Source organism: Helianthus annuus, chromosome 2 (assembly GCF_002127325.2).
Source record: "Helianthus annuus cultivar XRQ/B chromosome 2, HanXRQr2.0-SUNRISE, whole genome shotgun sequence".
Taxonomy (NCBI): domain Eukaryota; kingdom Viridiplantae; phylum Streptophyta; class Magnoliopsida; order Asterales; family Asteraceae; genus Helianthus; species Helianthus annuus.
Genome location: NC_035434.2, coordinates 74,736,642 through 74,764,057, shown reverse-complemented (window position 1 = coordinate 74,764,057; position 27,416 = coordinate 74,736,642). Strand labels below are relative to the sequence as shown.

Sequence of the window (27,416 nt, the reverse complement as noted above, 5' to 3'; positions counted from 1 at the left end):
CCCATCGCATACAGGCTGGCTGGTGTAGATGGAGGGCAGCCAGTGGGGTATTGTGCGATAGGAGGTTCCCAACTTAACTAAACGGGAAATTTTACAAGGTAGCAGTTAGGCCCGCTATGCTATATGGAACAAAATGTTGGGCTATCAAGAAGACACAAGCGCGCAAGATGGATGTAGAAGAGATGAGGATGTTGAGGTGGATGTGTGGACACACGAGGTTAGATCGGATAAGAGATGAGGTTTTTAGGGGAAAATTAGGAGTGGCTAGTATATCGGATAAGATTAAGGAAGGGAGATTGAGATGGTTTGGGCATGTGAAGTGGAGGCAAACGACGGCACCAGTTAGAGTAGTGGAAACTCTTACCGTGGAGGGGAGTAGAGGCACAGGGAGACCCAAACTGACATGGGATGATCAGATTAGACATGATTTACTAGAGTTGCATCTTTCTGAGGACATGGTCCAAGTTAAGGATTCGTGGATGTGTAGGATTAAGTTTAAGGACTTCTAGAGGATATTGCAATACGGTATTAGGTGTATTTTAGGGACGTAGGTTTTTCTTATTCTTTAAGTGACTTTTCCAGTGATTACCTTCTTGTGTTTATGTCCAAATGATGTTGTATGCTATTATGCATGATTTACATTATATTGTGTCACTCTGATCACTTTCTTGGTATGGGTGACTTCTTGTTTCTATATTCTTTGACTTGGTGTGTAGGTATGTTGTTCGTTTTGGAGCCTATGGTCTCTCTGGAAGCAATCACTCTATCCCTAGTGATAGAGGCAAGGTCTGTCTACATCCCACACTCCCCAGACCCTATAAGTAGCTTTGCTAATTGTGGGATTTACTGGGTATGGTTGTCGTTGTTGTTGTAGTGTTGTGTGCAATGAGCAATCTATTTCGTCTCACTCTGATGTTTCCGCCATCCGTTGGGGTGTGACTGTTTGAAGTTGATGGTGGAGGTGGTGGTTGTGGGTTGACGGTGGAACTGGAGGTGGAGGTGGTGGTGGGTTTAAGGTGCAGGTGGTGGTGGATTTGAGAGAGAGAGAGAGAGAGAGAGAGAGAGAGAGAGAGAGAAAGGGAGAAGGGCCACGCATCTTTATAAGAATCACCGAGTGCAGAAATTACAACCACGGGGATCAAGTGTGTAATTTCCCAGAACCTAAACTTTTATGGTATCACAGCCTTAACCATTTTTTTTCTCTTGATCCTAGGGTTTCGACTCTCTTCCCACAGCCTTAACCCTGTCAGCAGCCCCTCTTCTTACAGCCTTAACCCTGATCACATGTTTTCTTCTCAGCCATGGGTGATAAACTTGATTCCTCTGCTGCCGCCACCAAACCAAACGCCCTACACCCAGCTTACTCAGTCACAAATATCCAGTCCAAGATTCGCACCTTGGACGGGACCACGGTGACTTACTCCTCGTGGGTACAGTTGTTCCAGCTTCACGTTGTTGCGTACATGGTTGCCGATCACATTGACGGCACTGATTCTCCACCTAAGGCCAAGCCTTCTTACGCTCAATGGAAAGAACTTGATGCCCTTGTCCTGCAGTGGATACTAAGCACTGTTTCGGACAACATCCTGCCTCGGATCCTGCCCAATACAACTTCAGCTAAACAGGCTTGGGATAAACTTGAAAAGATTTACCTCAGCAGTAAGAAAGCCCGAGCTGTGACACCTGTGTCACCACCACCATCACACAAATATCAAGCTAATGAAATATTGTATCTCATACTTGGGATTTGTATAAATATGTGTATCATTTGCACATATTGATTCTTGTTCGATTTCAGGCATTAAATCGCTTTCTGGAAGGTTATACGCGATCTGATGCGTAAATATAACCAGTTTAATGCAACAAACACTCCGGAATAGTGACATAGGCTTAACATACCTTAAATAACCCTTACATAACTTAGAAATAAGTTTTGGATGGTTTGGTATGCCGAAATCAAGTTTATTCGCTTACAGGGACTAAATTCGACAAACTGCGAAAGTATGTCAATTTAAACTGTAATGAACATTCCGGAACATGGCCATAAGTTAAAAACACCCTAAACATCCTTTACATAGCTTAGAAATAGGCTTTGAGGTGTTCGGTGTGCTAAAATAAACTTTATGCTCATTCAGGGACTTAAAGCGTCAAAAAGTGCGTAAGTTTGCATTTTCGTGCATATTTTACGTTCTGAATACTTCCGGACTTCCAAAAAATTATGTAAGCATTAAAATATTTTATTTTAGTGTTTGGCATGATAAAATTTCATTCGTCGCTTAATTTGGATCGTTTTTGCGTTCGTTACGATTCCCGTCGTAATTAAGCGAATAACGCAACCGTACGACCAAACGAACCGACATCCGAGATATTTTTGAGCATGTTTTAGGTCCACAATGTTTAGGCATCATTTTAGGGCCTTAAAGTTGGATTTACGGGCCTTAGAAGTGTTGAAAATGGCTTAAATATGCAACAGGGACTAAAACTGCCAGTTCTGAATAGTTGTGCAGATCAGACAAGGCCAGGCGGCCCGCCTGAGTTTTGTCTGAATGCTGATGCGGGCTGCCTGAGATGCTCAGTAACAGAAAAACCATTTTTCAAAACAGCAGCTTGTATTCGTTGAACTTGGACATATTTTTGATCAATCTAGGGGCTGATTTTGATGGTTTTTAGTCACCCCTTGTATTGTAAAACAATGGGCACAAGTGGAGGGCCAAGATTGAAGCTCGATTATCGAGAAACGATCCTAACGGTTGTGCTTTTCCTATAAATACCCAACCCATTTGCCCATCTTCCTCACATTTGATCTAAGTTTTCTCTAAGTGGTTGTGTTTGTGCACTTCCTACCTGAGATTACTTGGAATCAAACCTTGCGGGGACCTTCTGTAAGTATTCTTTCGCGTTTTTCGTTCATTTTAGCGTTTAAGTCAAACTGTGTTTGACTTCCTGCTTTGACCAGTTTATGGTCAACTCGAAGTTCGTTTGAACTTCATAACGTGAGCGTAATCAGGATGGTTATAGTCCCTAGTAACTATACCTACTGATTACCACGTTATCTAGGCTCAGTGACGAGTCGTAGTTTTGGCCAAAATACGTTTTCTCGCGTATTTTGTAACCAAACTACTCTAGGGTATTAAAACTGTTTGTTTTAATACCAAACCTGTTTTCTAACTTTACTAAACATGTTCTAGCATGTTTAGCTCGTCACTTTTAGATTTGTGCTTGTTTAGGGTCGTAAAGGTAAGCGATCTAATCAATCGCTTATACTTTCGAACCCGACCCATTTGGTCGATCATTAGGATCTGACCAAATGTTTTAGGTGACCATAGTTGTATAGGGAATAACCTTCCGAGGTTATACCTTATGGTCACGTCGTTTAAGTTGTATGATAGGTAGTTTATATGCCTTAGGTAAATTACCAAAATGCCCTTTTTACGCATAAATTCATTTTAAGCATATGTAACTTAATATTTGACATCTAAACTGATTTAGCAACAATATTAGACATGATAGGCATATAATACTTGTCATAGGACTAGTTAGGCTTTCCGAATGCGTTTTACGCAAACGACGCGTTAAAGTGGCATAAGCTACCTAAACGGGTCGTAATGGGTCAAAAGCACCTAGGATAGGTTTCTTTTTAGTATGTAGGCTTTGTTAAACCATATTACATAAGTTCCCATACTTATTTGGTTTACGAACCCTCGTACTACCCGATCCTCCGATAGGTCCGTTTATTAATGTAGATACCTATATAGGTGCCGTTTGATTCCGTGATCTTCTAGCTTTGCTTGGTGGTTATCCTAGGACTTCTAAGCAATCTCAAGTGAGTACATAGACCCCTCTTTTACTGTTTTCCAAACATTTTGGGGTGAAACACATGTGCCTACTTGTTACTTTCATGCTTTCATGCTTTTATATCATATACTTGCTATGTTCACTAGTACACTATTAGTACATGATTTTATTATGTTTTAGCTATGTATGCCCAATGTGTGCATACTTATTACATCGTTTTACATAACATTTCATGCTATGTATGTTCATCATACTTAGTACATTTTACATATCATGCTATGTATGTTCATCATACTTAGCACATTTTACATATCATGCTATGTATGTTCATCATACTTAGTACATTTTACATCACATGCTATGTATGTTCATCATACTTAGTACATTTTACATCACATGCTATGTATGTTAATCATACTTAGTACATTTCACATCACATGCTATGTATGGCCATTGTGTGCATACTTAGTACATCGTTTTACAAGACATCTTATACTTTGTATCATGCTATGTATGTCCATCCGTCGCATACTTAGTACATTCTTTGTGCATTCTTACCTATGGTTTGGTTATTACATATTTCACTTACCATACATGACATTTTGTTTACACATTACTTGATTGACATTTGACAACGGTTTAGACATGGGCAATTTACATTGATGGTTTATGTGGGTAAGTGATTTGAGTAACGAGACGTGTGTAATGTGATACAAGCATGGTGGATACGCCACTGGTACTTCCTATATATAAGTACTTGTATTATATTACATGGCGTAGGGTTATTTAAATCATTCATTTGGACTTATACATTCTTACACAAATAACATATTTTTCACAAGACATTGTTTTACAAAACAGTTTGTTTTATACAAACTCCTTTTTTACTTGGTTATTCACTTAACCTTACATCATTCTTTTTAACTATACCTATCTATCATCGATTTTCAAACGTTTTATAAAAGCAAACACTTAAACTGGATTTATGACATGTTTTTGGTTAAACATTTTCTTAAACCTAAGTCATGAATCCTGTTTTTCATAAAACCTATGTACTCACCGGCATTTTTATGCTGACGTATTTTCACATGTGTTTCAGGTACAATAGTTGATGATATTTGATGATGATATTGATGCATGCTCACATAGGATTGGACGAGGCCTTAGTGACATTAAAAGATGCAAGACTAGTTAATTTTGTTATGTTTCTTTATTGTTAAGACATTGTAACTCATTTAATTCAATTAAACGAAATTTGTTTAATCCATGGTTGTGAAACAATGATTCTGTTACAACACTCCCCGACGTTTCCGCCACGTTTTCTTGTTTTACGTGGTCGGGGTGTGACAAAAAAGTTGGTATCAGAGCCAATGGTTATAGAGAATTAGGTTATTAGTAATGCTTTGACCTAGACTATAACCTTCCTAGGACCCTAACGCGAGTTTACTTGCGTTTAGTCATAAAACAATACCGTCACTTATCCTTAGGTGACAACCACAACAAGAACATAAATTTGATCTGCTTTGAAAACTAATCATCTGTTCTAGGATGATTGATTACTAGGTTTTGAACCCTTTGTTATAAGGTTTCGAACCCTTTAAGTTTTCAAAATTCCGTCAAAGTTTGGGTCTAAATAATGTGAACACGTGCAAACTGGAAGAGTGGGTGCCTGTACCCTGAGTTTTCTGTCTAAGGCTAGAGTGTTCGTACAAATCCGCAGTATCGGACCAGTCACTCTTACCTGGGAACTCTTGGGGTGAGTGTCCACTTATAGGCAAGCATGTGTTCGCAATACATTATGGGGACCTATTTACTTTGATTCAGCCTTTGCGTGTCGTTTGTTTGCTTCGTGGTTCAAACAAATGACCATCACCCATGCTTTTGGTCGGTAATTTCCGATTCTTACCCAATGCCATTTCACTTGTTTCTCTCTTGTTTCCCTTTTAGAATGCCTCCACGACGCGACAATCAGATACCTAATGAAGAACTGGCAGCTATCATTACGCAGCAAATGACTGCTGCAATCCCGAACATCGTTGCTCAATGCAACCAAGCTCTCAACAACAATAATGCCCCCTGCAGCTTCAAGACGTTCAACTCGGCTAAGCCATCAAAGTTTTCTGGGTCTCAAGGAGCGACTGCACTTCTGCAATGGTTCGAGAGTCTAGAGAGCACCTTCAGGCATGTTCAATGCCCAAACGAGCGAAAGGTAGATTTCGCATCTAGTGTCTTTGAAAAGCGGGCTTTAACATGGTGGAATGGTGTAATGAGAGATAGGGGTGCCGATGTGGCACTAGCTCAAACATGGGAAGAGCTTCGAGCTCTGATGATGAAGGAATTCTGTCCTCGTCATGAGATCAGGGCCCTGGAAAAGGGAATTCGACGATCTTAAGCAAGACAGCGGTGAACATCGAGCCTACACCGATCAATATGAGGAGCTGAGCCTGTTGTGTCCTTCCATGGTTACGCCTTTGGATAAGGTGATCGAGAAATACATTGATGGTCTCCCTGACTCAGTTCAGGACATTGTTACTGGTAGTAATCCTACCACAGTTAGACAGGCCATTGAATTATCTGCTACCCTAACCGAATCTCAGATCAGGAAACGTAAGCTTTTCCGAAAGGGTGACAAGAAACCGGTCGATGAATCGAAACCAATCGAGGAATCAAAGACCATGGATGAACAGACTGGATCCCCTAAGAAGTCAAAGAAGCGAAAGGCTTCTCAGAACTTCGCCATGGTTACTCACAATGATCAAGTCGTCCCCAACCAACCAGCTCAACCCCCTGCTAGGAAGCCATACAATGGAAATTCACCCTTGTGCAACCAATGTAACCTTCATCATCATGCTAGGGTGAAGTGCCACGAATGCCAAATTTGTGGACTTAAAGGTCACACAGCAAAGGTTTGCCGAGCTGCAGTTGCACCAAATGAAGCTGACAACAATCCTGCTCAAGCTCGCTTTCCACCAGGTTCTTGCTACAATTGTGGCGAGATGGGTCATTTCCGAAGAAATTGCCTGTCACACCCCGACCACGTAGGACAACAAACCGTGGCGGAAACATCGGGGAGTGTTGCAACAGAAGCTATTGTTTCATAACCATGGATACAAAATAGTTTTGTTTTATTGATAATATTAAACATTGCATTGTCTTAACATAGAATAAACAAGTTTTACATCGTCTATCACTATTATTATGTCACTAAGGCCTCGTCCAGATCCTATGTGACGCATGCATCCTAGTAGTCATTCAAGCATCAACACCTGAAACATATGTAAAAACTTAGTCAGCAAAGAAATGCTGGCGAGTACATAGGTTTTATAGGAGTGTCGAATTCATGGCTAGTTTAAGTGTTGCAACACTTTATTAAAAACTTTGTTTTGAAAAGAGTATAATATTGCAACTTAATTAACCAACTCAAATCAAGCGGGTTATAGTTTATAAAACCTCGTAGCCATGATTCTTAACCCAAAAACATTTGCTTTAGAAAACCAACTTGTAAAACATCTTGTAAAAACTCGTTAAAAACTCATATAGTTTATATCTCTTAGAAAAACATCGTTGTGTGACATCGTTTCAAAATCGTTTACCCAAGTGAACTAAATAATGCCACGATATGTAATATTATGAAAACACTTATATATAAGAAGTACCAACGGCGTATCTACCATGTTTTCACCATATTACACCCGTCTCATTATCTAAACACTTAACCAAAAACCAATCGTTTATCGAAATCGTTTAACATCGTTCCCAAATCGTTTACTCGTTCCCAAATCGTTTCCAATCGTTCCCAATCGTTTACTCGTTTCCAAATCGTTTAAATCGTCATCGTTTTAATTGTGAAAACTTATATATGGTCGTCTCGTTAACAACATTCAAACCTTTGTGACTCGTCCATCGTTCAACTCGTTCTCGTATTAACAAACCACCAAAGGGTAAGTTAACAAACATCAGATTAAGTCGCTACCCACAACCCCTACACATAACCATGGGTGTAGTAAAGTAACGGGATTTGTCAGATCCTATGGTACCATAACCTAATACTGGCCGGCTTGATCAATGCTAATGAATGTCATTCGTTATGTAACTACAACCAACAAGTTCGTTTACTTTATCGAAATCGTTCTTAGTTTAGTAAAAATCGTTTTAATCGTTTTTGAAATCCTCGTTTAAACTTTGAAAACATTTCGTACATATGAATCACCCCAAAACATTTAAAAACAGTAAAATAGGGGAACTATGTACTCACATGAAGTGCAAAGTATCCTCAATCAATAGAACTTCAAACAACCTCAAGCAAACCAAAGGAATCAAGTAGCACCTAGTAATCGAACCACTAGTCAAACCTTATACGCCTAAATCGGAAGATCGGACAGAATGAGGTCTTGTAAACCAAATGAGTGTTGGAACTCATGTGATATGGTTTAACAAAGCCTACATCCTAAATCGAAACCTAACCTAAGTGCTTTCGACCCATCGCTACCCATTAAGGTAGCTTACGCTACTTTAACGCGTCGTGCACGCGAAAGTGCGTTCGAGACGTCTAACTGGTCCTATGACATGTATTATATGGCCATACATGTTTAATTATATTACATAATCAGTTACGTGTCAAAAGTTTAAGTTACATATGCTTAATTACCAATTATGTATGAAAAGGGTATTTTGGTAATTTACCAAGGGCACATAAACTACTTATCATGCGACTAATCAAACCTAAGTGACCATAAGGTATAACCCCGGAAGGTTATTCCTTATGCTACTATGGTCACTAAACGTGTTTGGTCAGATCCTAATGATCGACCAAACGGGTCGTGTTCGAAAGTCTAAGCGGGTGTTTAGTCCGCTTGACTTACGACTCTACGCAAGCACTAAACTAACAAGTGACGAGCTAAACATGTCGAAACATGTTTAGTTAAGTTAGAAAACAGGTTTTGATATCAAAACAAACGGTTTTGACATCCTAGAGTAGTTTGGTTACAAAATACGCGAGAAAACGCATTTTGGCCGAAACTACGACTCGCCACTGAGCCTAGATAACGTGGAAATCAGTAGGTATAGTCACTAGGGAATATAACCATCATGATTACACTCACGTTATAAAGTTCAAACGAACTTCACATTGACCATAAAGTGGTCAATGCAGAAAGTCAAACGCAGTTTGACTTTAATGCTAAAACGAATGAAAAGAATGAAAGAACGCTTACAGAAGGTCCCCGCAAGATTTGATTCCGATTTTTCTCTCAGGTAGGAAGCACATACTTCCACTTAGAGAGTATAAATCAGATTTCAAATTGTGGGTTTTGAAGTGAAATGGATGGGGTATATATAGGATTTCTAGAACCGTTAAGATCGTTCGTCGAAAAACGTGCTTTGATCTAGACCTTACATGTGGGCACATGGTTTTCAAAACCATGGGAATACTTAAAACCATCAAATGGTATTACAAAAAAGGATCAAAACCATCCATGTGTGGCATATTGTTTTGAAATACCATGGATGCCTAAAAAAAATGGACCAAGTTCAATGTATCTGCCAGAATTTTCAAAAATGGTCCATGCACTTGTAAAACTTGATTTTTTTTGGCACTTTTAAACCCCTTTAACCTTATTTCAAGGCTCTAAAATGATATTAAAGTATAGAGAACTTAAAATATGCTCAAAGACATCAAGGATGTGGGTTCGTTTGGCCGTACGGTTGCGTTATTTGGTTAATTACGACGGAAGTCGTAACGAACGCAAAAACGATCCAAATTACGCGACGAATGGGATTTTATCATGCCAATCACTGAAATAAAATATTTTAATGATTTCATAATTTTTTTTGGAAGTCCGGATATATTCAGAACATAAGATATGCGCGAAAATGCAAACTTATGCACTTTTTGACGCTTTTTGTCCCTATTGATCAAATAAGTTTATTTTAGCATACCAAACCCTTCAAAGCCTATTTCTAAGCTATGTAAAGGTTATTTGGGGTATGTTTAACTTATGATCAAGCTCCGGAGTGTTCGTTACTATACAAATCGGTATAGTTTCGCAGTTTGACATAAATAGTCCTTGCGATCGAACAAGGTTGATTTTAATACACCGAACCATCCAAAACTTATTTCTAATTTATTTGGAGGTTATTTAAGGTATGTTAAGCCTATTTCACTATTCCGGAGTGTTTGTTGCATTAAACTGGTTATATTTACGCATTAGTGCGCGTATAACCTTCCAGAAAGCGATTCAGAGCTTGAAATTGGAATCGAATCGAATTATAAAATCACCAAACACAAATACACACAAAATAACACCAAAACACATATAATAACACCAAAGCACATTGTTTTATCAATAATCAACATTGTTTTTCATCGTACAGAGATTACAGAGCACAGTTGTCACATTGCCCAAAGCTTGCTAATGCTAATCCAGCACAGTGATGAGCATCTGACCGACTAGAAGACAACACCCTTTAGAAATAATCATGTCTTGTGTGTTATTTTCTTTTGTTGTCAAGGTCCATGAAACAATTATTATCATTGTTTATAAATAAATCTTTTATTTACATTGCAATGTATTTATGAGGTTGTATGTATAAAGAACATATCCCTTACAATACCGACAATCAAGGAATCGTATTCCTTAAAGAACATACTACCCCAAAATTTCTTCCATTTTATGATCTCTTGCATTTTTCCACGAAAATCATAAGTACCCGTTTTCTCCAAAGAAAACGAAGTACAAAGCGCAAGTTACAACTCTGGATGAATACCCAATCCTTGATGGGATACCTAAGGGTATTTCTGTAAGTCCTTAATTGTTGTATACCTTAATTCGAATGTGGTGATTCCTTGTAATCAAGAATCGAATTTTTGGAAGATCTTCCTATCTTTTCAGATAAATTCCAGAGGACATTGAAGTCCATCTACTGGTTTCCATATCCATTTTCAATCAATAACAAGTTAATAACAAATTAATAACCAAGTTAAACAACTATGTGATTATGTGTTCCTTTTTATGTTTTTGTGATCCAATTTTTGTTATCCAAATCCTCGTAGAATCTTCCATATCTTTGTATAAGGGATTCATAGTAGGATATCCAAAGGTACTATATTAAATCCTCAATGGGCTTTTACGTGATAGTAAGGACCCTTGAATTATATTGTACTATTCCATAATTAGACCCCTTGAGTGGTCTAGTTAAACAGATTGATCTAAAAATCTAGTTAGGAATATCATGTGATGATATAGCTGAAAGGACTCCATAGGTGGTCTAATTAAAGAGATCATTTATTGATCTAATTAAAAGGACCCTATGGTAGTCTAGTCACCGTCATCACAAGTTTGATATTCTTCCCCAAAACATTACAAAACAAACTGTGCGGACTGTGCAAGGAATTACGTAATTATGGATGCATACATAATTATGGAATTTAGTGCACAGAAACCACAGCAAGTTTTGTCGTGTATCTAGAGTTAACCCTGTTCATTTTCGTATCTGAAGAAATTGTGGAAAAATGACTCATTCTGTTCATTTTCGTTTCTGAAGAAATTGTGGAAAATGACTCATTCCGTTCATTTTCGTATCTGAAGAAATTGTGGAAAATGACTCATTCCGTTCATTTTCGTTTCTGAAGAAATTGTGGAAAATGACTCATTCCGTTCATTTTCGTATCTGAAGAAATTAAGGAAAATGACTCATTCCGTGCATTTTCGTTTCTAAAGGATACCCATTAAGGAAAATGACTCATTCTGTGCATTTTCGTTTCTAAAGGATACCCATTAAGGAAAATGACTCATTCCGTGCATTTTTCGTTTCTAAAGGATACCCATTAAGGAAAATGACTCATTCCGTGCATTTTCGTTTCTAAAGGATACCCACTAAGGAAAATGACTCATTCTGTGCATTTTCGTTTCTGAAAATTTTCCATCGAAGGGAAATGAATATCCCTGATTTTTCCTTCATTTCCATTTTTGAAGACTCTCCGTTAAGGAAATGACAGGATATTGCCTTGCATATCTTTGGTGGCTATTTGACACAAAGTCACAAAATAGACTCCGACGAATAAATTTCGGGACGAAATTTCCTAAAGTAGGGGAGACTGTGACACCTGTGTCACCACCACCATCACACAAATACCAAGCTAATGAAATATTGTATCTCATACTTGGGATTTGTATAAATATGTGTATCGTTTGCACATATTGATTCTTGTTCGATTTCAGGCTTTAAATCGCTTTCTGGAAGGTTATACGCGATCTGATGCGTAAATATAACCAGTTTAATGCAACAAACACTCCGAAATAGTGACATAGGCTTAACATACCTTAAATAACCCTTACATAACTTAGAAATAAGTTTTGGATGGTTTGGTATGCCGAAATCAAGTTTATTCGCTTACAGGGACTAAATTCGACAAACTCCGGAAGTATGTCAATTTAAACTGTAATGAACATTCCGGAACATGGCCATATGTTAAAAACACACTAAACATCCTTTACATAGCTTAGAATTAGGTTTTGAGATGTTCGGTGCGCTAAAATAAACTTTATGCTCATTCAGGGACTAAAAGCATCAAAAAGTGCATAAGTTTGCATTTTCGCGCATATTTTACGTTCTGAATACTTCCGGACTTCCAAAAAATTATGTAAGCATTAAAATATTTTATTTTAGTGTTTGGCATGATAAAATTTCATTCGTCGCTTAATTTGGATCGTTTTTGCGTTCGTTACGACTCCCGTCGTAATTAAGCGAATAACGCAATCGTACGACCAAACGAACCGACATCCGAGATATTCTTGAGCATTTTTTAGGTCCACAATGTTTAGGCATCATTTTAGGGCCTTAAAGTTGGCTTTACGGGCCTTAGAAGTGTTGAAAATGGCTTAAATATGCAACAGGTACTAAAACTGCCATTTCTGAATAGTTGTGCAGATCAGACAAGGCCAGGCGGCCCGCCTGAGTTTTGTCTGAATGCTGACGCGGGCCGCCTGAGATGCCCAGTAAAAGAAAACCATTTTTCAAAACAGCAGCTTGTATTCGTTGAACTTGGACATATTTTTGATCAATCTAGGGGCTGATTTTGATGGTTTTTAGTCACCCCTTGTATTGTAAAACAATGGGCACAAGTGGAGGGCCAAGATTGAAGCTCGATTATCGAGAAATGATCCTAACGGTTGTGCCTTTCCTATAAATACCCAACCCATTTGCCCATCTTCCTCACATTTGATCTGAGTTTTCTCTAAGTGGTTATGTTTGTGCACTTCCTACCTGAGATTACTTGGAATCAAACCTTGCGGGGACCTTCTGTAAGTATTCTTTCGCGTTTTTCGTTCGTTTTAGCGTTTAAGTCAAACTGTGTTTGACTTCCTGCTTTGACCAGTTTATGGTCAACGCGAAGTTCGTTTGAACTTCATAACGTGAGCGTAATCACGATGGTTATAGTCCCTAGTAACTATACCTACTGATTACCACGTTATCTAGGCTCAGTGACGAGTCGTAGTTTTGGCCAAAATACGTTTTCTCGCGTATTTTGTAACCAAACTACTCTAGGGTATTAAAACCGTTTGTTTTAATACCAAACCTATTTTCTAACCTTACTAAACATGTTCTAGCATGTTTAGCTCGTCACTTTTAGAGTTGTGCTTGTTTAGGGTCGTAAAGGTAAGCGATCTAATCAATCGCTTATACTTTCGAACCCGACCCATTTGGTCGATCATTAGGATCCGACCAAACGTTTTAGGTGACCATAGTTGTATAGGGAATAACCTTCCGAGGTTATACCTTATGGTCACGTCGTTTAAGTAGTTGTATGATAGGTAGTTTATATGCCTTAGGTAAATTACCAAAATGCCCTTTTTACGCATAAATTCATTTTAAGCATATGTAACTTAATTTTTGACATCTAAACTGATTTAGCAACAATATTAGACATGATAAGGCATATAATACTTGTCATAGGACTAGTTAGGCTTTCCGAATGCGTTTTACGCAAACGACGCGTTAAAGTGGCATAAGCTACCTAAACGGGTCGTAATGGGTCAAAAGCACCTACGATAGGTTTCGTTTTAGTATGTAGGCTTTGTTAAACCATATTACATAAGTTCCCATACTTATTTGGTTTACAAACCCTCGTACTACCCGATCCTCCGATAGGTCCGTTTATTAATGTAGATACCTATATAGGTGTCGTTTGATTCCGTGATCTTCTAGCTTTGCTTGGCGGTTATCCTAGGACTTCTAAGCAATCTCAAGTAAGTACATAGACCCCTCTTTTACTGTTTTCCAAACATTTTGGGGTGAAACAGTGCCTACTTGTTACTTTCATGATTTCATGCTTTTATATCATATATTTGCTATGTTCACTAGTACACTATTAGTACATGATTTTATTATGTTTTAGCTATGTATGCCCAATGTGTGCATACTTAGTACATCGTTTTACATAACATTTCATGCTATGTATGTTCATCCTACATAGTACATTTTACATATCATCCTATGTGTGTTCATCATACTTAGTACATTTTACATATCATGCTATGTATGTTCATCATACTTAGTACATTTTACATCACATGCTATGTATGTTAATCATACTTAGTACATTTCACATCACATGCTATGTATGCCCATTGTGTGCATACTTAGTACATCGTTTTACAAGACATCTTATACTTTGTATCATGCTATGTATGTCCATCCGTCGCATACTTAGTACATTGTTTGTGCATTCTTACCTATGGTTTGGTTATTACATATTTCACTTACCATATATGACATTTTGTTTACACATTACTTGATTGACATTTAACAACGGTTTAGACATAGGCAATTTACATTGATGGTTTATGTGGGTAAGTGATTTGAGTAACGAGACGTGTGTAATGTGATACAAGCATGGTGGATACGCCGCTGGTACTTTCTATATATAAGTGCTTGTATTATATTACATGGGGTAGCGTTATTTAAATCATTCATTTGGACTTATACATTTTTACACAAATAACATATTTTTCACAAGACATTGTTTTACAAAACAGTTTGTTTTATACAAACTCCTTTTTTACTTGGTTATTCACTTAACCTTACATCATTCTTTTTAACTATACCTATCTATCATCGATTTTCAAACGTTTTATAAAAGCAAACACTTAAACTGGATTTATGACAAGTTTTTGGTTAAACATTTTCTTAAACCTAAGTCATGAATCCTGTTTTTCATAAAACCAATGTACTCGCCGGCATTTTTATGCTGACGTATTTTCACATGTGTTTCAGGTACAATAGTTGATGATATTTGATGATGATATTGATGCATGCTCACATAGGATTGGACGAGGCCTTAGTGACATTAAAAGATGCAAGACTAGTTAATTTTGTTATGTTTCTTTATTGTTAAGACATTGTAACTCATTTAATTCAATAAAATGAAATTTGTTTAATCCATGGTTGTGAAACAATGATTCTGTTACAACACTCCCCGACGTTTCCGCCACGTTTTGTTGTTTTACGTAGTCGGGGTGTGACACGAGCAGCGGCACTCGAAACTCGATTCTGCAATCTGTCCCTCTTAGCTTGCGCATCCCTGGATGATTACTGTCAACAACTGCAGAACCTCGCCACTCAACTTCCAGATGTCGATCACCCCGTCACCGATGCACAATTAGTCTTACAAGTGGTTCGCGGTCTTCCTGCTTAGTACAACACCACCTCCTCCTTTATCAATAACAAGGAAGCCGACTGGGATCTTGCTATTTCTCTCCTTCAAGATGAGGCCATTTGCATTGAATCACAAAAAGGCAACATTTCCTCTGTTATGGTAGCAGCGAACTCCAGCAGCAACTCCTCACCACAGCCGGCTCTCACAACCACTTCTGATCACCCCAACGAGTCTACTACCAGCAACCAATCAAGGGGAAGAGGTCGCGGACGTGGCAGACGCGGCGGTGGTCGCCGCGACAACCGGGGTGGTGGGGCTGGCTATGGCCGCTCATTCTAGACAGCAGGGAATCCTTCAGCATACAACTCACCGTACCCCAATTGGGCCTGGTGGACTACACCCCCTGCCCCTACCCAACCCAAAACAATTGGCGGCCCACTAATGGTTCTGCCTTTAATCAGTCAGCCCCTACTAATTCTCCAGCCCACTTTGCTGCTCCAGGCCAGTACTCTTCCCCTCAGTTTAGGCCGCAACAATATGGGTATGATGCCCTGAGCCCATCAGATCTAAGTGCAGCCTTTTCCAATATGCAAATGAACCTGAACAACTCCTGGACTAATGACATAATGGATACCGGAGCAGGCTCCCATTCGGCACGTAATCCAGGTAAAATAATTATTCCCAGTTCATGTCCTGTACGCAGGTCAATAATGGTCGGTAATGGTACTTGTATTCCAATTAAAAGCACGGGCACTGGCTTCCGCTCTTTACCAAATCGAACATACATTTTACCCGATATCCTTCACAGCCCTCATATCATTAGAAATCTTATTTCTGTACGACGTGTCACTCGTGATAATAATGTGTCTATTGAATTTAACCCGTTTGGTTTTTCTTTGAAGGATCTCTACAATAAACGGACTCTTTCAAGAAACAAAAGTACCGGGGACCTCTATCCTTTCACTCCACCTCAACTACCTCCGCAAGCATGCTTTCTTTCAACTCCAACACTACATTGGCACGAGCGTCTCGGCCACCCCGGGAATCAAGTTTTAGATTTATTACGTCGTACTTTCAATTTTTCGTGTAATAAAAATAATTTGTCTAATGTTTGTAATTCACGTCAACTTTCAAATAGTAAAAGTTTACCCTTCTCAGTATCAAATTCTTTTACTTTTGCACCTTTTGACATAGTACACTGTGATTTATGGACCTCCCCAGTCACGAGCAAAACCGGTTACAAATATTACATGGTGCTTGTTGACAATTTCTCCCACTTCGTTTGGGTCTACCCACTTAAATTTAAATCCGAGGCCTTTCCTACCTTTGCTAAATTTCATACACTAATTCTTACACAATTTCAATGTAAAATAAAAACTTTTCAAAGTGACCTTGGGGGTGAATTCGATAATCATGCCTTTAAAAGCTTTGCCACCCACCGTAGACAATTATTTCGCTTCTCTTGCCCCCAAACCTCTTCTCAAAATGGAAGGGCCGAACGTATGCTTCGTCGTCTAAACGACATCATACGCGCCCTCCTAATCCACGCAAACCTACCCCCCATTTTTTGGGTCGAAGCCCTTCACACCGCCGCATACCTCCATAACATATTACCCACCAAAAGATTAAATTTCTACACACCGACCTTCGCCTTCTATCTTCGTCACCCCGATTACGAGCATTTACGCGTTTTTGGGTGTGCTTGCTACCACAACACTTCCGCCACCCAACCCCATAAGCTTTACCCTAGAGCCATCCGTTGCATTTTCCTTGGTTATCCTCCGGACTTCTGAGGATACCGGTGCTTCGACCCTACCACTGGTAAAGTCCATATTTCCCGTCCTGTTACTTTTGACGAAACTACCTTTCCCTATACCATCCCACAAACGCCTACGACTTATCATTTTCTCGATGACTCACCCCCTCCCGGTTTCTCATTCATCCCTGCTTCACCTACCACTCGGCCTTCACCTACCACTCCCTATCTCATCACTTACAGTCGTCGCCCTCGGCCTCCTCCTACCTCTTCCCCCACCCACCACGGCCCATATTCCACCCACACAACCCACAGCCTCACACCAATCCGACCCACCTCCTATTAATCAACATCCAATGATTACCCGTTCCAAATCACGTTCCACATCCACTTCTATCCATCTCACTCCCAATACCATCTCACCGGTCCCCAAAACCTATGCCAAGGCCTTTGATGATTTTAATTGGTTGAGTGCTATGAGGACCGAATTTACTGCTTTACAGGATAATCATACTTGGGAACTCGTTCCCAGACCGACTGACCGCCCCGTAATACGTTGCATGTGGCTATTTCGACATAAATTTCGGTCTGATGGTTCCTTGGAACGCTATAAGGCCCGTTTGGGTGTCAACGGGAATTCTCAGACTGTCGGGATTGATTGTGAGGACACGTTTAGTCCGGCTGTTAAACCAGCAACTATCAGGATTGTTTTATCTTGCAGTCACCAGGAATTGGCCGATTCATCAGCTGGATGTCAAAAATGCTTTCTTACACGGACATCTGAATGAAACAGTCTACATGCACCAGCCCCCAGGCTTCGTTGATCAACAGCATCCCGAGTTTGTATGTCGCCTTAAAAAGTCCTTGTATGGTCTTAAACAGGCGCCACGAGCATGGTATACACGGTTTTCAACTTTTATCACTTCGCAGGGGTTTAAAAGCAAAGCATGTGACCACTCTTTATTTGTTTATCAGCGGGATCCCGCCAATATTGCTTGTTTATTGCTATATGTCGACGATATTGTGTTAACAGCTTCTAAAGACACTTTGCTTCAAGATATCATTGGCACTCTCTCACAAGAGTTTGCTATAACCGACTTAGGACGTCTTCATCATTTTCTTGGCATCAAAGTTGATCAACTGCCTACCGGTCTCTTTTTATCATAGCATCAGTATGCAAAGGAAATCATTGGGCGTGCCAACATGACTGCTTGCAAACCCTGTCACACACCTGTGGACCTCTCGTCCAATCTCAGTGCCTCTGACGGTCCCCCTGTAGCAGATCCCACTTTGTATCGCAGCCTTGTGGGGGCCTTACAGTACCTGAGTTTTACTCGTCCAGATATTTCCTACGCTGTCCAACAGGTTTGCTTATTCATGCATGACCCACGGGAACCCCATTATGCTTTCATGAAGCGCATTATACGGTATATACAGGGTACGCTTGATTACGGGATTCGTATTGTTAAATCAAGGAGTCATGACTTAGTTGCTTACTCAGATGCTGATTGGGGGGGGGGGTTGTCCTGATTCGAGACGTTCTACTAGTGGCTATTGTGTGTTTTAGGGTAATAATTTATTGTCTTGGTCTTCGAAACGACAACCTACTGTTTCACGTTCGAGTGCTGAAGCTGAGTACCGTGGGGTTGCTAACGCAGTTGCGGAAGCCACTTGGCTACGCAACTTATTGCTTGAGCTGCATACACCCTTACGAAAGGCCTCCATCGTATATTGTGGCAATGTTTCGGCTGTCTATCTCTCGGATAATCCTGTGCAACATCAACCTACAAAACATGTCGAGATTGACATTCATTTCGTCGTGAGAAGGTTCGAATCAGACACATTCGGGTACTGCATGTTCCATCTGCTCTTCAGTATGCGGATATCTTCATAAAGGGGCTCTCTAAGCAGTTGTTTCAGTCATTCAGATCCAGTTTGAGCGTTGGACCTTCACCCGTTCAAACTGCGGGGGAGTCTTAGCAGATATTATTATTATTATTTAGATGAATATTGTATATTTGTTAGAGATAGCCTTTGTATTATTTAAGTGTATCTTTTCCGTATTTACATATTACGGTTAGCTTGTATTGTTCCCTATAAAAAGGGGTTCTCTTCATCAATAATTATCATCAGAGAATTTCCCAGAACCTAAACTTTTAGTTATTTGGCTGGCAAAGCCACCCATACCCCCCCTACCACCACCATCACAACGTACTGGAATCGGTGTTGTGGCGTTGTTAGGGTGATGTAGCAAGGACCGTGAACCCATATCATATAGCCAATGAGAATGCATTCACCCAACTTTTTTTTATTTATTTACTTAGGTCATAACAAACTAATTTTCAAAATATTTCACCTATGTCTAATAATCACCTATGTATGAAACCGCAACTTGTTTATTTTGATAGAGCTTGAGCCTATATTATTTCAGGTTTTATATGCTAAGGTACGCTCATTAATAAACTTGCAAGATCGACAGTGTTCAAATGTCAAGCTTATGGTCAATGGGAGCTGTACCATTTGCATGTTGAAAGATGCTTGTTCTAGATCTCTGCTCTATATATAGTAACATTATTTCATGCTTATTTACTTATTATATTAAATTAGTGGGTTAAATCCGCGCCATGCAGCGAGGCGACCCAGTTTTTAATGGAAATGTAGACGCAACAGAAAAAATAACGTTAATAGCAGGAATTTGTTTGATATGGGTCCGGTTCATTAAGATACCGACACATGCTGAAAGAAAAACAAAAAAAAAAGTCATGATACGACCAAAAAAGTACCGCGATGTGTTCACATCAATCGAAACAATAAAAACGAATACCAATTCCGGTACTAACGTTGTTCGGTCAGTATTAGACCGTTTATTTTGTTACATGTATAACACCAGGTTTGATTGAAACTTAAAAAAGAAAATACAAAACCAAAAATAGAAAAGAAAAAGGAAAGATTAAAAAAAATTCACAAAGGATAAAAATTAAAAAAAAACGACAAAAATCACTATAGCTAAGAAGTTCATAGATCTAAATCTAATAAAAGACTACACAAAAAGCCACGTGGCATTTTTCTAATACATCAACTCTTCTCCCCCACGAATCTAACCCACCCATCCGATCCATACCCGATTTTAATTTAACATTCAATTTTCTCTACAAACCCTAATCAACATCTGCCAAAACCCTCGGCCATCTCCCTCCCCGCCATTTTCCCTCTCTATCACTCCAGTGGTGGAACTAGCCATTAAATCAAAGGTATGTAATAAAAAAGAGGTTTACCGTGCAATCATACAATATAAAAGAATGACAATAAATAAATAAAGTAAAACAAATACCTAATTAATTGGGCCACAATTTCAATCATATTATTAATATTTTGGGCAATTGCTCGGGCCACTGTTTCAATCGGGCTCCCTTATTCTACAAGTTTGGGTTGGTTAGGGGTATCCTTGATATAAAACAAAAAAAAATACACCACAAATACGCATTTGAGCCGTAGCACAGGCTACGACTACTAAAGAATTGGGTCAGCCACTGATTACTCCCAAACCCAATCCACCACAACCTTATCGACTCTCCCTTTCTATCACTACCAAATCCTATATGCCACGGTTTCCGTCACCTTATCTGTCTCAGCCGCCGCCACAGAGTGCAACTGATTATGAAGGTACAAGTCAAACCACCACCAACGCTTTCCATTTTTATATTATTTTGTTGGAGCATTTATTCTTATGTCCATTAATTTTAAATTACTTTTCTTGCCTCATGTATGTTTAGTTTAATTATATTTTTATTTATACAATTTTTTAGGTTGTCCAGAATAGGGTGCAAACGAGTCGAGTCGAGCCCGAGCTCGACCAGGCTCGAGCTCGATTAACTTATGAGAGCTCGGCTCGTTTATTATCTATTAATTAGTATATTAAATAAAAATAATATAAATAATAGACTTTTAGGCTCGCGAGCTCGATAAGTGAAACTCGGGCTTGGTCTCCTTTACTAAATAAGCTTATTTTTAGGTTCGAGGTCGGTTTGTAAACAAGTTTAAATAAGCTTGGGTCATCTACACTAAGGCTCGATAAGGCTCGACGAGCCTAACAAGCTTCACATGTGAGGTTTGAGCTCTGGCTCGATAACAAACGAGCTTTGTCTTACGCTCAAGCTCGGCTCGGGTTCGATACGGCTTGGCTTGGGTTCGAGAAGGCTCGGCTCGTTTCGAGTTTTTTCTCGATCCGATCTCAAGTCGCTCGCGAGCCGCTCGGCTCATTTGCACCCCTACTCCTGAACATATCCCGTCTATGATATTAAGACATGCATAATAGGGCATTATAAAGTGTGAAGTGTCTTGATAACACCGTTAAAACCAACCCGTGGGCATTATAAGGGCATAAAGAGAATTGACACTTCTAGGTTAACGACAAATGAAGAGAAAACAAAATAGAAAGTAATGATTGAAAGCGCATTAGACATTACACATTTTTAAATGAACGTTATGATGCTGATGTGGTGAAAAATACCTTAAGGAGGCATTAACCATTACAGACGGTATAAATGAATGGTTGCCTTAAATAAATGGGAGTTTAAAAAAAGAACATGTACTTAAACAGGTGCATAAAACTTGGAACATGTTTTTACAAGGACATTTAGAGATAAAATCAATCAAACCAAATACTCAGTGTATGACTAGGAATAAGGCTATATGATCTAGGGGCTTTATCATGGCACCTTAGCACTATGTATGTTTTAGGACAACAGTGGTGCCCCTCCCCCCTAACATTGACGATGTGTAATAAAGCATCCTTTAACTATATAAAAAGGAAAGTAATATAAAAGAAATCTGATTGGTGATGGGTATATGCCACCTCCCCCATGTCATACCTTTAGCGCTCGTTATTTGGCTGGCAAACCCACCCATACCACCCCCCCACCACCACCACCACCACAACGTCCTGGAATCGGTGTTGCGGCGCTGTTAGGGTGATGTGGCAAGGACCGTGAACCCACATCATATAGCCAATGAGAATGCATTCACCCAACTTTTTTTATTTATTTACTTACGTCATAACGAAACTAATTTTCAAAATATTTCACCTATGTCTAATAATCACCTATGTATGAAACCGCAACTTGTTTATATTGATAGAGCTTGAGCCTATATCATTTCAGGTTTTCTATGCTGAGGTAGGCTCATTAATAAACTTCCAAGATTCGACTGTGTTCTAATGTCAAGCTTATGGTCAATGGGAGTTGTACCATTTGAATGTTAAAAGATGTTTGTTCTAGATCTCAGCTCCATATATAGTAACATTATTTCGTGCTTATTTACTTATTATATTAAATTAGTGGGTTAAATTCGTGCTCTGCGGCGAGGCGACCGAATCTTTAATGGAAATGTAGACGCAACAGTAAAATACTGTTAATAGCAGGAATTTGTTTGATATTGGTCCGATTCATTAAGATACCGACACTTACCGAAAGGAAAACAAAAAAAAAGTAATGATACGACCAAAAAAATATCAAATGTGTTTACATCAATCGAAGCCATAAAAACGAATATCAATTTCGGTACTGATATTGTTTGGTTAGTATTAGACGGTTCATTTTGTTACATGTATAACACCAGGTTTGATTTAAACTTAAAAAAGAAAATGAAAAACCAAAAATAGAAAAGAAAAAGGAAAGATTAAAAAAAATTCACAGAAGACAAAAATTAAAAAACAACAAAAATCACTATAGGTAAGAAGTTCATATATCTAAATCTAATAAAAGACTCCATAAAAAGCCACACGGCATGAATAATCTATGAAATGAAATCAGTTTATCTTAATTCTATTGTCACTTTTAGAACTCGATAACATCGATGCAACTAGGTGACGACACAAACCGTATGTGGGAGGCTATGCTGACTACGATCACTACAGTAGCGAATGAGACGCTAGGGGTCACAACAGGAAAGACTAGTGGGCATCAGGAGTCCTTGTGGTGGAATGAAGACGTGCATACCAAAATAAAGGATAAGCAACAAAGTTTTAGAGACCTTTGAGGTGCACAGAAGAGGAGGAGTGGCTGAGGGTAAGGGAGATATACAAGAAGGCAAAAGGGGAAGCGAAAAAGGCGGGACCGAGGCAAAAAACACAACCTATAAACAAATGTATGAACGTTTGGAAACGAAAGAGGGGGAGCATGATATGTTTAAGATTTCCAAAGCTAGGGAGCGAAGAAGATAAGATCTAGGAGTAGTAAAGTTTATCAAAGGAGATGATGGACGTGTTTTAGTCAAGGCACATGACATTAAGTTGAGATGGAAAACCTACTCCCATAATCTTTTAAACGACGGTAGGGCATACCAACAAGATATCAACAATCCCAGGACTCAAAAGCGATAACAAAATAATTGCTACTGCAGGAGGACCACACATGAAGAGGTGAGGATGGCACTTAGGAAAATGAGTAGAGGCAAGGCAGTGGGTTTGGACAACATACCGATTGACGTGTGGAAGTGTTTAGGGGAAGAAGGAGTCAGATGGTCAACACTTTTGTTCAATCGTATTTCCAAGACTGGAAAAATGCCAGATCAGTGGAGGAGTAGCGTCGTGGTGACTTTATACAAGAATAAAGGAGACACATAATGTTGTGGGAACTATAAAGGAATCAAACTGCTAAGTCACACTATGAAGCTCTGGGAAAGGGTAATCTAAACTAAAATTAGAAGAGAAACTCAGGTTTTAGTAAACCAATTTGGATTCGTGAAAGGGAGGTTGTAACACCCCTAAAAATATTAAATTATATATACAGGAATACATGTATAAATATATATATCGAAAATAAAATAGTAAGATTTAAAATTAAGAATAACTAACCTAGTTAAATCATGTTATAACAGATGGGGAATCAAAGGATTTTAACCATTTTATAAAAATTAGAAACTAGAGGGACTGAAATATACTTAATTGAAACTTATGTTTTTAAAACATGAGATAAACAAAAAAAACACACCTACGTGTGCGTGTTCATTCGATCAAAACCATAGGAACCAAAAGAGCTTCTCACAAAAACCCTAGAATCATCAATTTCTCTCAAAATCAAAGGAGGAATCGAATTTGAAATCGACTCCAATCTAGAATTGTGATCACATAAGTTAATATATCAGAAGGTATGTTAAATTCTTATATTTGGTGTTGTTTTGAATTGACATGGTTTCTTGTAGCGGAAATTAGTTGAGAATTGATTGATGTTATGGTTAAATTAGAATGAATACAAGTCTAGTATTTTATGTTTAGTTGCTTGAATAATATTTACATCGTTATGATGTTCGGTTATTAATAAATGGAGGATTTCATTTGTATTAGCCGAACAAGAATAATTAGAAATTTGCGATAAAGTACAAGTGTAAAAGTGGTGGATCCCAGTTGAACGAATCAAAATGACTTGAATAATACATGTTTGGTTGTAATAAGGCGATGGATTTCGCTAATGTAACCAAATGGGTCAAAATCATCAAAGTAATGAACTTTGGCGGGTTGAGGCGATGGATGTCGCTAAATACGTTAAATGTTTCAAATAGGTGATATGCACTTTGATAACGACACATAAACTTACATATAATGTGCCGTAATATAAATATTGCTGGTGCATATTTCATACGTCCGCCACTGTGCGAATAGTTAGATAGAGCGTGTGTTGAGTATTGTATAGAATAGGATTAGTTGGACACGGTTTTGATAATATAAAGGTCCATCCGGACGGATGACCATCCGGCCGGATGGCAATCCGATCGGATGGACACATATGTAGTTGTCTATAAATAGGGACATGGGGTTCCCATTTGGACAAGCTTTTGGTTCCCAAAGGGGAAATGTTGTCCAACTGGTGTCGTGGTTTGTAAATTTGAATAATCAATAGAAACCAGATTGTAAGTGATTGCTCGGTGTCGGATCTATCTTCTACTCCTTTCTTAGTCATAACAAACGCACCGAACACGTCGTTTCGGGACCGAAGCTCCGTCAAACTCGCCGGATCCTGGAATCAGCAAATATGATGACGTATATTGTTTTTTATAGAAGTTTTGAAGTCATGAATCAAGTTATTGTTCATAGTTCTAAATGGGTCAAACAAATTGTGAATATTTATGATTTCTGATTGCATAAAGATAAGAACTTGTAAATCATGATGTTGGATTTTGATTCTATGTTGTAGAGGATCGAATTACCTATCATGTAGGAAGAAACGGGACCTAATTCGGATCAATAACAGACAAGTTATGATGCTTTTCGTAAAGTTTAGTTAAGCTGGGAATGTGAAGGGTTTTGAAACAATCTTTCTACCAAAACTGCTTGCTCGCGTCACGCGACACATACCGGTATCGTCGTCGCGTCCCACGACCCATGTCGCGTCGCGCGACACCAAACAGCCCTTCCCGTCGCTGCATGCGACGGGATTAACTTCGCTGAAATTGTTGTTGTTGTGTGTTTTGACCACATGAATTCATCCAACCAAGTCTTAACTATCATAAACTAACAATTTTGGGTGTTTGGATGGTATGTAACTATATTAAATAGACAGATGGCGATCAAGCAAATGAAAGAACCGAATACACACATAATTGAAGCTTTCGCAACTAAATCACGACTTTTGTTACTAAAATCTTTGGAGTTGTTTTGTCCAACCTTGTAAATATTGAACTAATGCTTTGCAAGTTAAGTATGTATTAGTAAAATAGAATGTTCTAAAATTTTGTAAACTTGGTTTTAAGGTTATGGAACTTATGTAAATGTCGTTATATTAATGTTTTTGAAAACGGCATGTGAATGCACTATATACATTATAAAATTTATTAAATTGTCGAAAGGGCCTTATAAGTTGGTAATCAGAGCCTCGTTAAGATAAAGTGTGTTCGGTTCAAAGCTTGATCAAGACATCTGGTAAGAGTTACTTATAAAAGAGTCTAGATATATAGATTTAAATGATGTAAAATATGTGAAAAGTGTATTGGAGGAGTGTATAAATACGCTCGAACCCGGGAAATACACTAAGTATGAAAGGTGAGGCAAGTTATATACTTGACCAAACCGAAAAGGAATAACACATTACTTATGATTAAGTATGTGTGATATTGTTAGGATCGGAGGCTCTCATGATTGTGTTTGTTTGTATAAATTGAACAGTCAGAATATATGAAATGATATAAAGTGTAGCGGAAATGGATACAAACTTTGTAAACACAATCAAAGAGGAAAATAGTTTGATAAACAAATTCTTTTCATTATGTTGAATGATTGAAATACAAAGCAAATAATTACAGCATGTTTACAGAACTAAGCTCCCCCTCAGCCTAATACCCCAAGGTTGGTTGCACAAGATGAAAGGATTGGACTGAAGAAGAAGAATCCACTCAGTCAATCAAATCTAACAGTACAGGGTACTGCTCCATTTATAGGCAAACCAAACCACTGAAGCATCTCAGCTGACGTCACCATGAAATTGACATCTAACAAACTAACAACTATATACACTGTTCTAAACAAACTACTGATATTCAACATCTGATTATTAGTACAATACAAACCAAGAGATAACAACTGCTTCACGTTCCACTGTTGTAGCCTGAGCACTGATGTTGAACTTCAGTGCTTTCTTCAAAGGTGATCAGTCTTTGAGTGGGCAGTGCTTGTGTCTTTCAGCAGTACTTAGGAAACAGCAGTAGATAGAGCAACAGTGTTTGTCTTCAGCAGTTCTTTAGAGTTTCATCAGTGTTTGATTCATCAGTTGTTGTAGTGAGCAGTACTTAGGATCCATCAGCTGTTAGAATACCACTGTCAAGGGGAAAGCAAAGTGTAGGCTGCTTTTTATTGTTAGTCCACTGATGTGATCCGGTTTTGGCTTTACATTATTTGTTCCTTGGTAGGGTTCAATCCCAACAGATATAAATTTCAATGTAATGAAATGGAAATGAACTGAATTGTTATTGATTAACTATTGTGAAGTTTTCAGTTAAAGAAATGTCCAGTGCAACCGGAGAAGATTTAGCATCTCACATAACTGGAGAGATGAAAGCGACAATTTCCGAAGAAGTCGGAAAGGAATTAGAAGCTAGTCTACCGCAGTTTGTCGATAGACTACAAACCACACTCTTATCGGTAATAGATGATAAGATGAACGAAATGAAAGAAAGACATACGGGTATATAGCAAGCATGTCCATATAATAAATTTATGGC

At 38.6% G+C, this 27,416-nt stretch overlaps 1 protein-coding gene across 1 annotated transcript; it reads left to right on the top strand.

Moving 5' to 3' along the window:
* Positions 1-1,301: 1,301 nt before the first annotated feature.
* LOC110892332 lies at positions 1,302-27,387 on the top strand. The gene is made up of 2 exons (XM_022139503.1): positions 1,302-1,659; positions 27,191-27,387. Exons 1-2 carry the CDS (start codon positions 1,302-1,304, stop codon positions 27,385-27,387), a joined length of 555 nt encoding a protein of 184 aa, XP_021995195.1.
* Positions 27,388-27,416: the final 29 nt, after the last annotated feature.

Bases quoted from the DNA above. Each gene is read 5' to 3' on its own strand.
- LOC110892332 (XM_022139503.1), top strand. From the start codon at position 1,302: ATGGGTGATAAACTTGATTCCTCTGCTGCCGCCACCAAACCAAACGCC. The intron at 1,660-27,190 runs GTAAGAAAGCCC...TGAAGTTTTCAG, and splicing joins TGAAAAGATTTACCTCAGCA to TTAAAGAAATGTCCAGTGCA.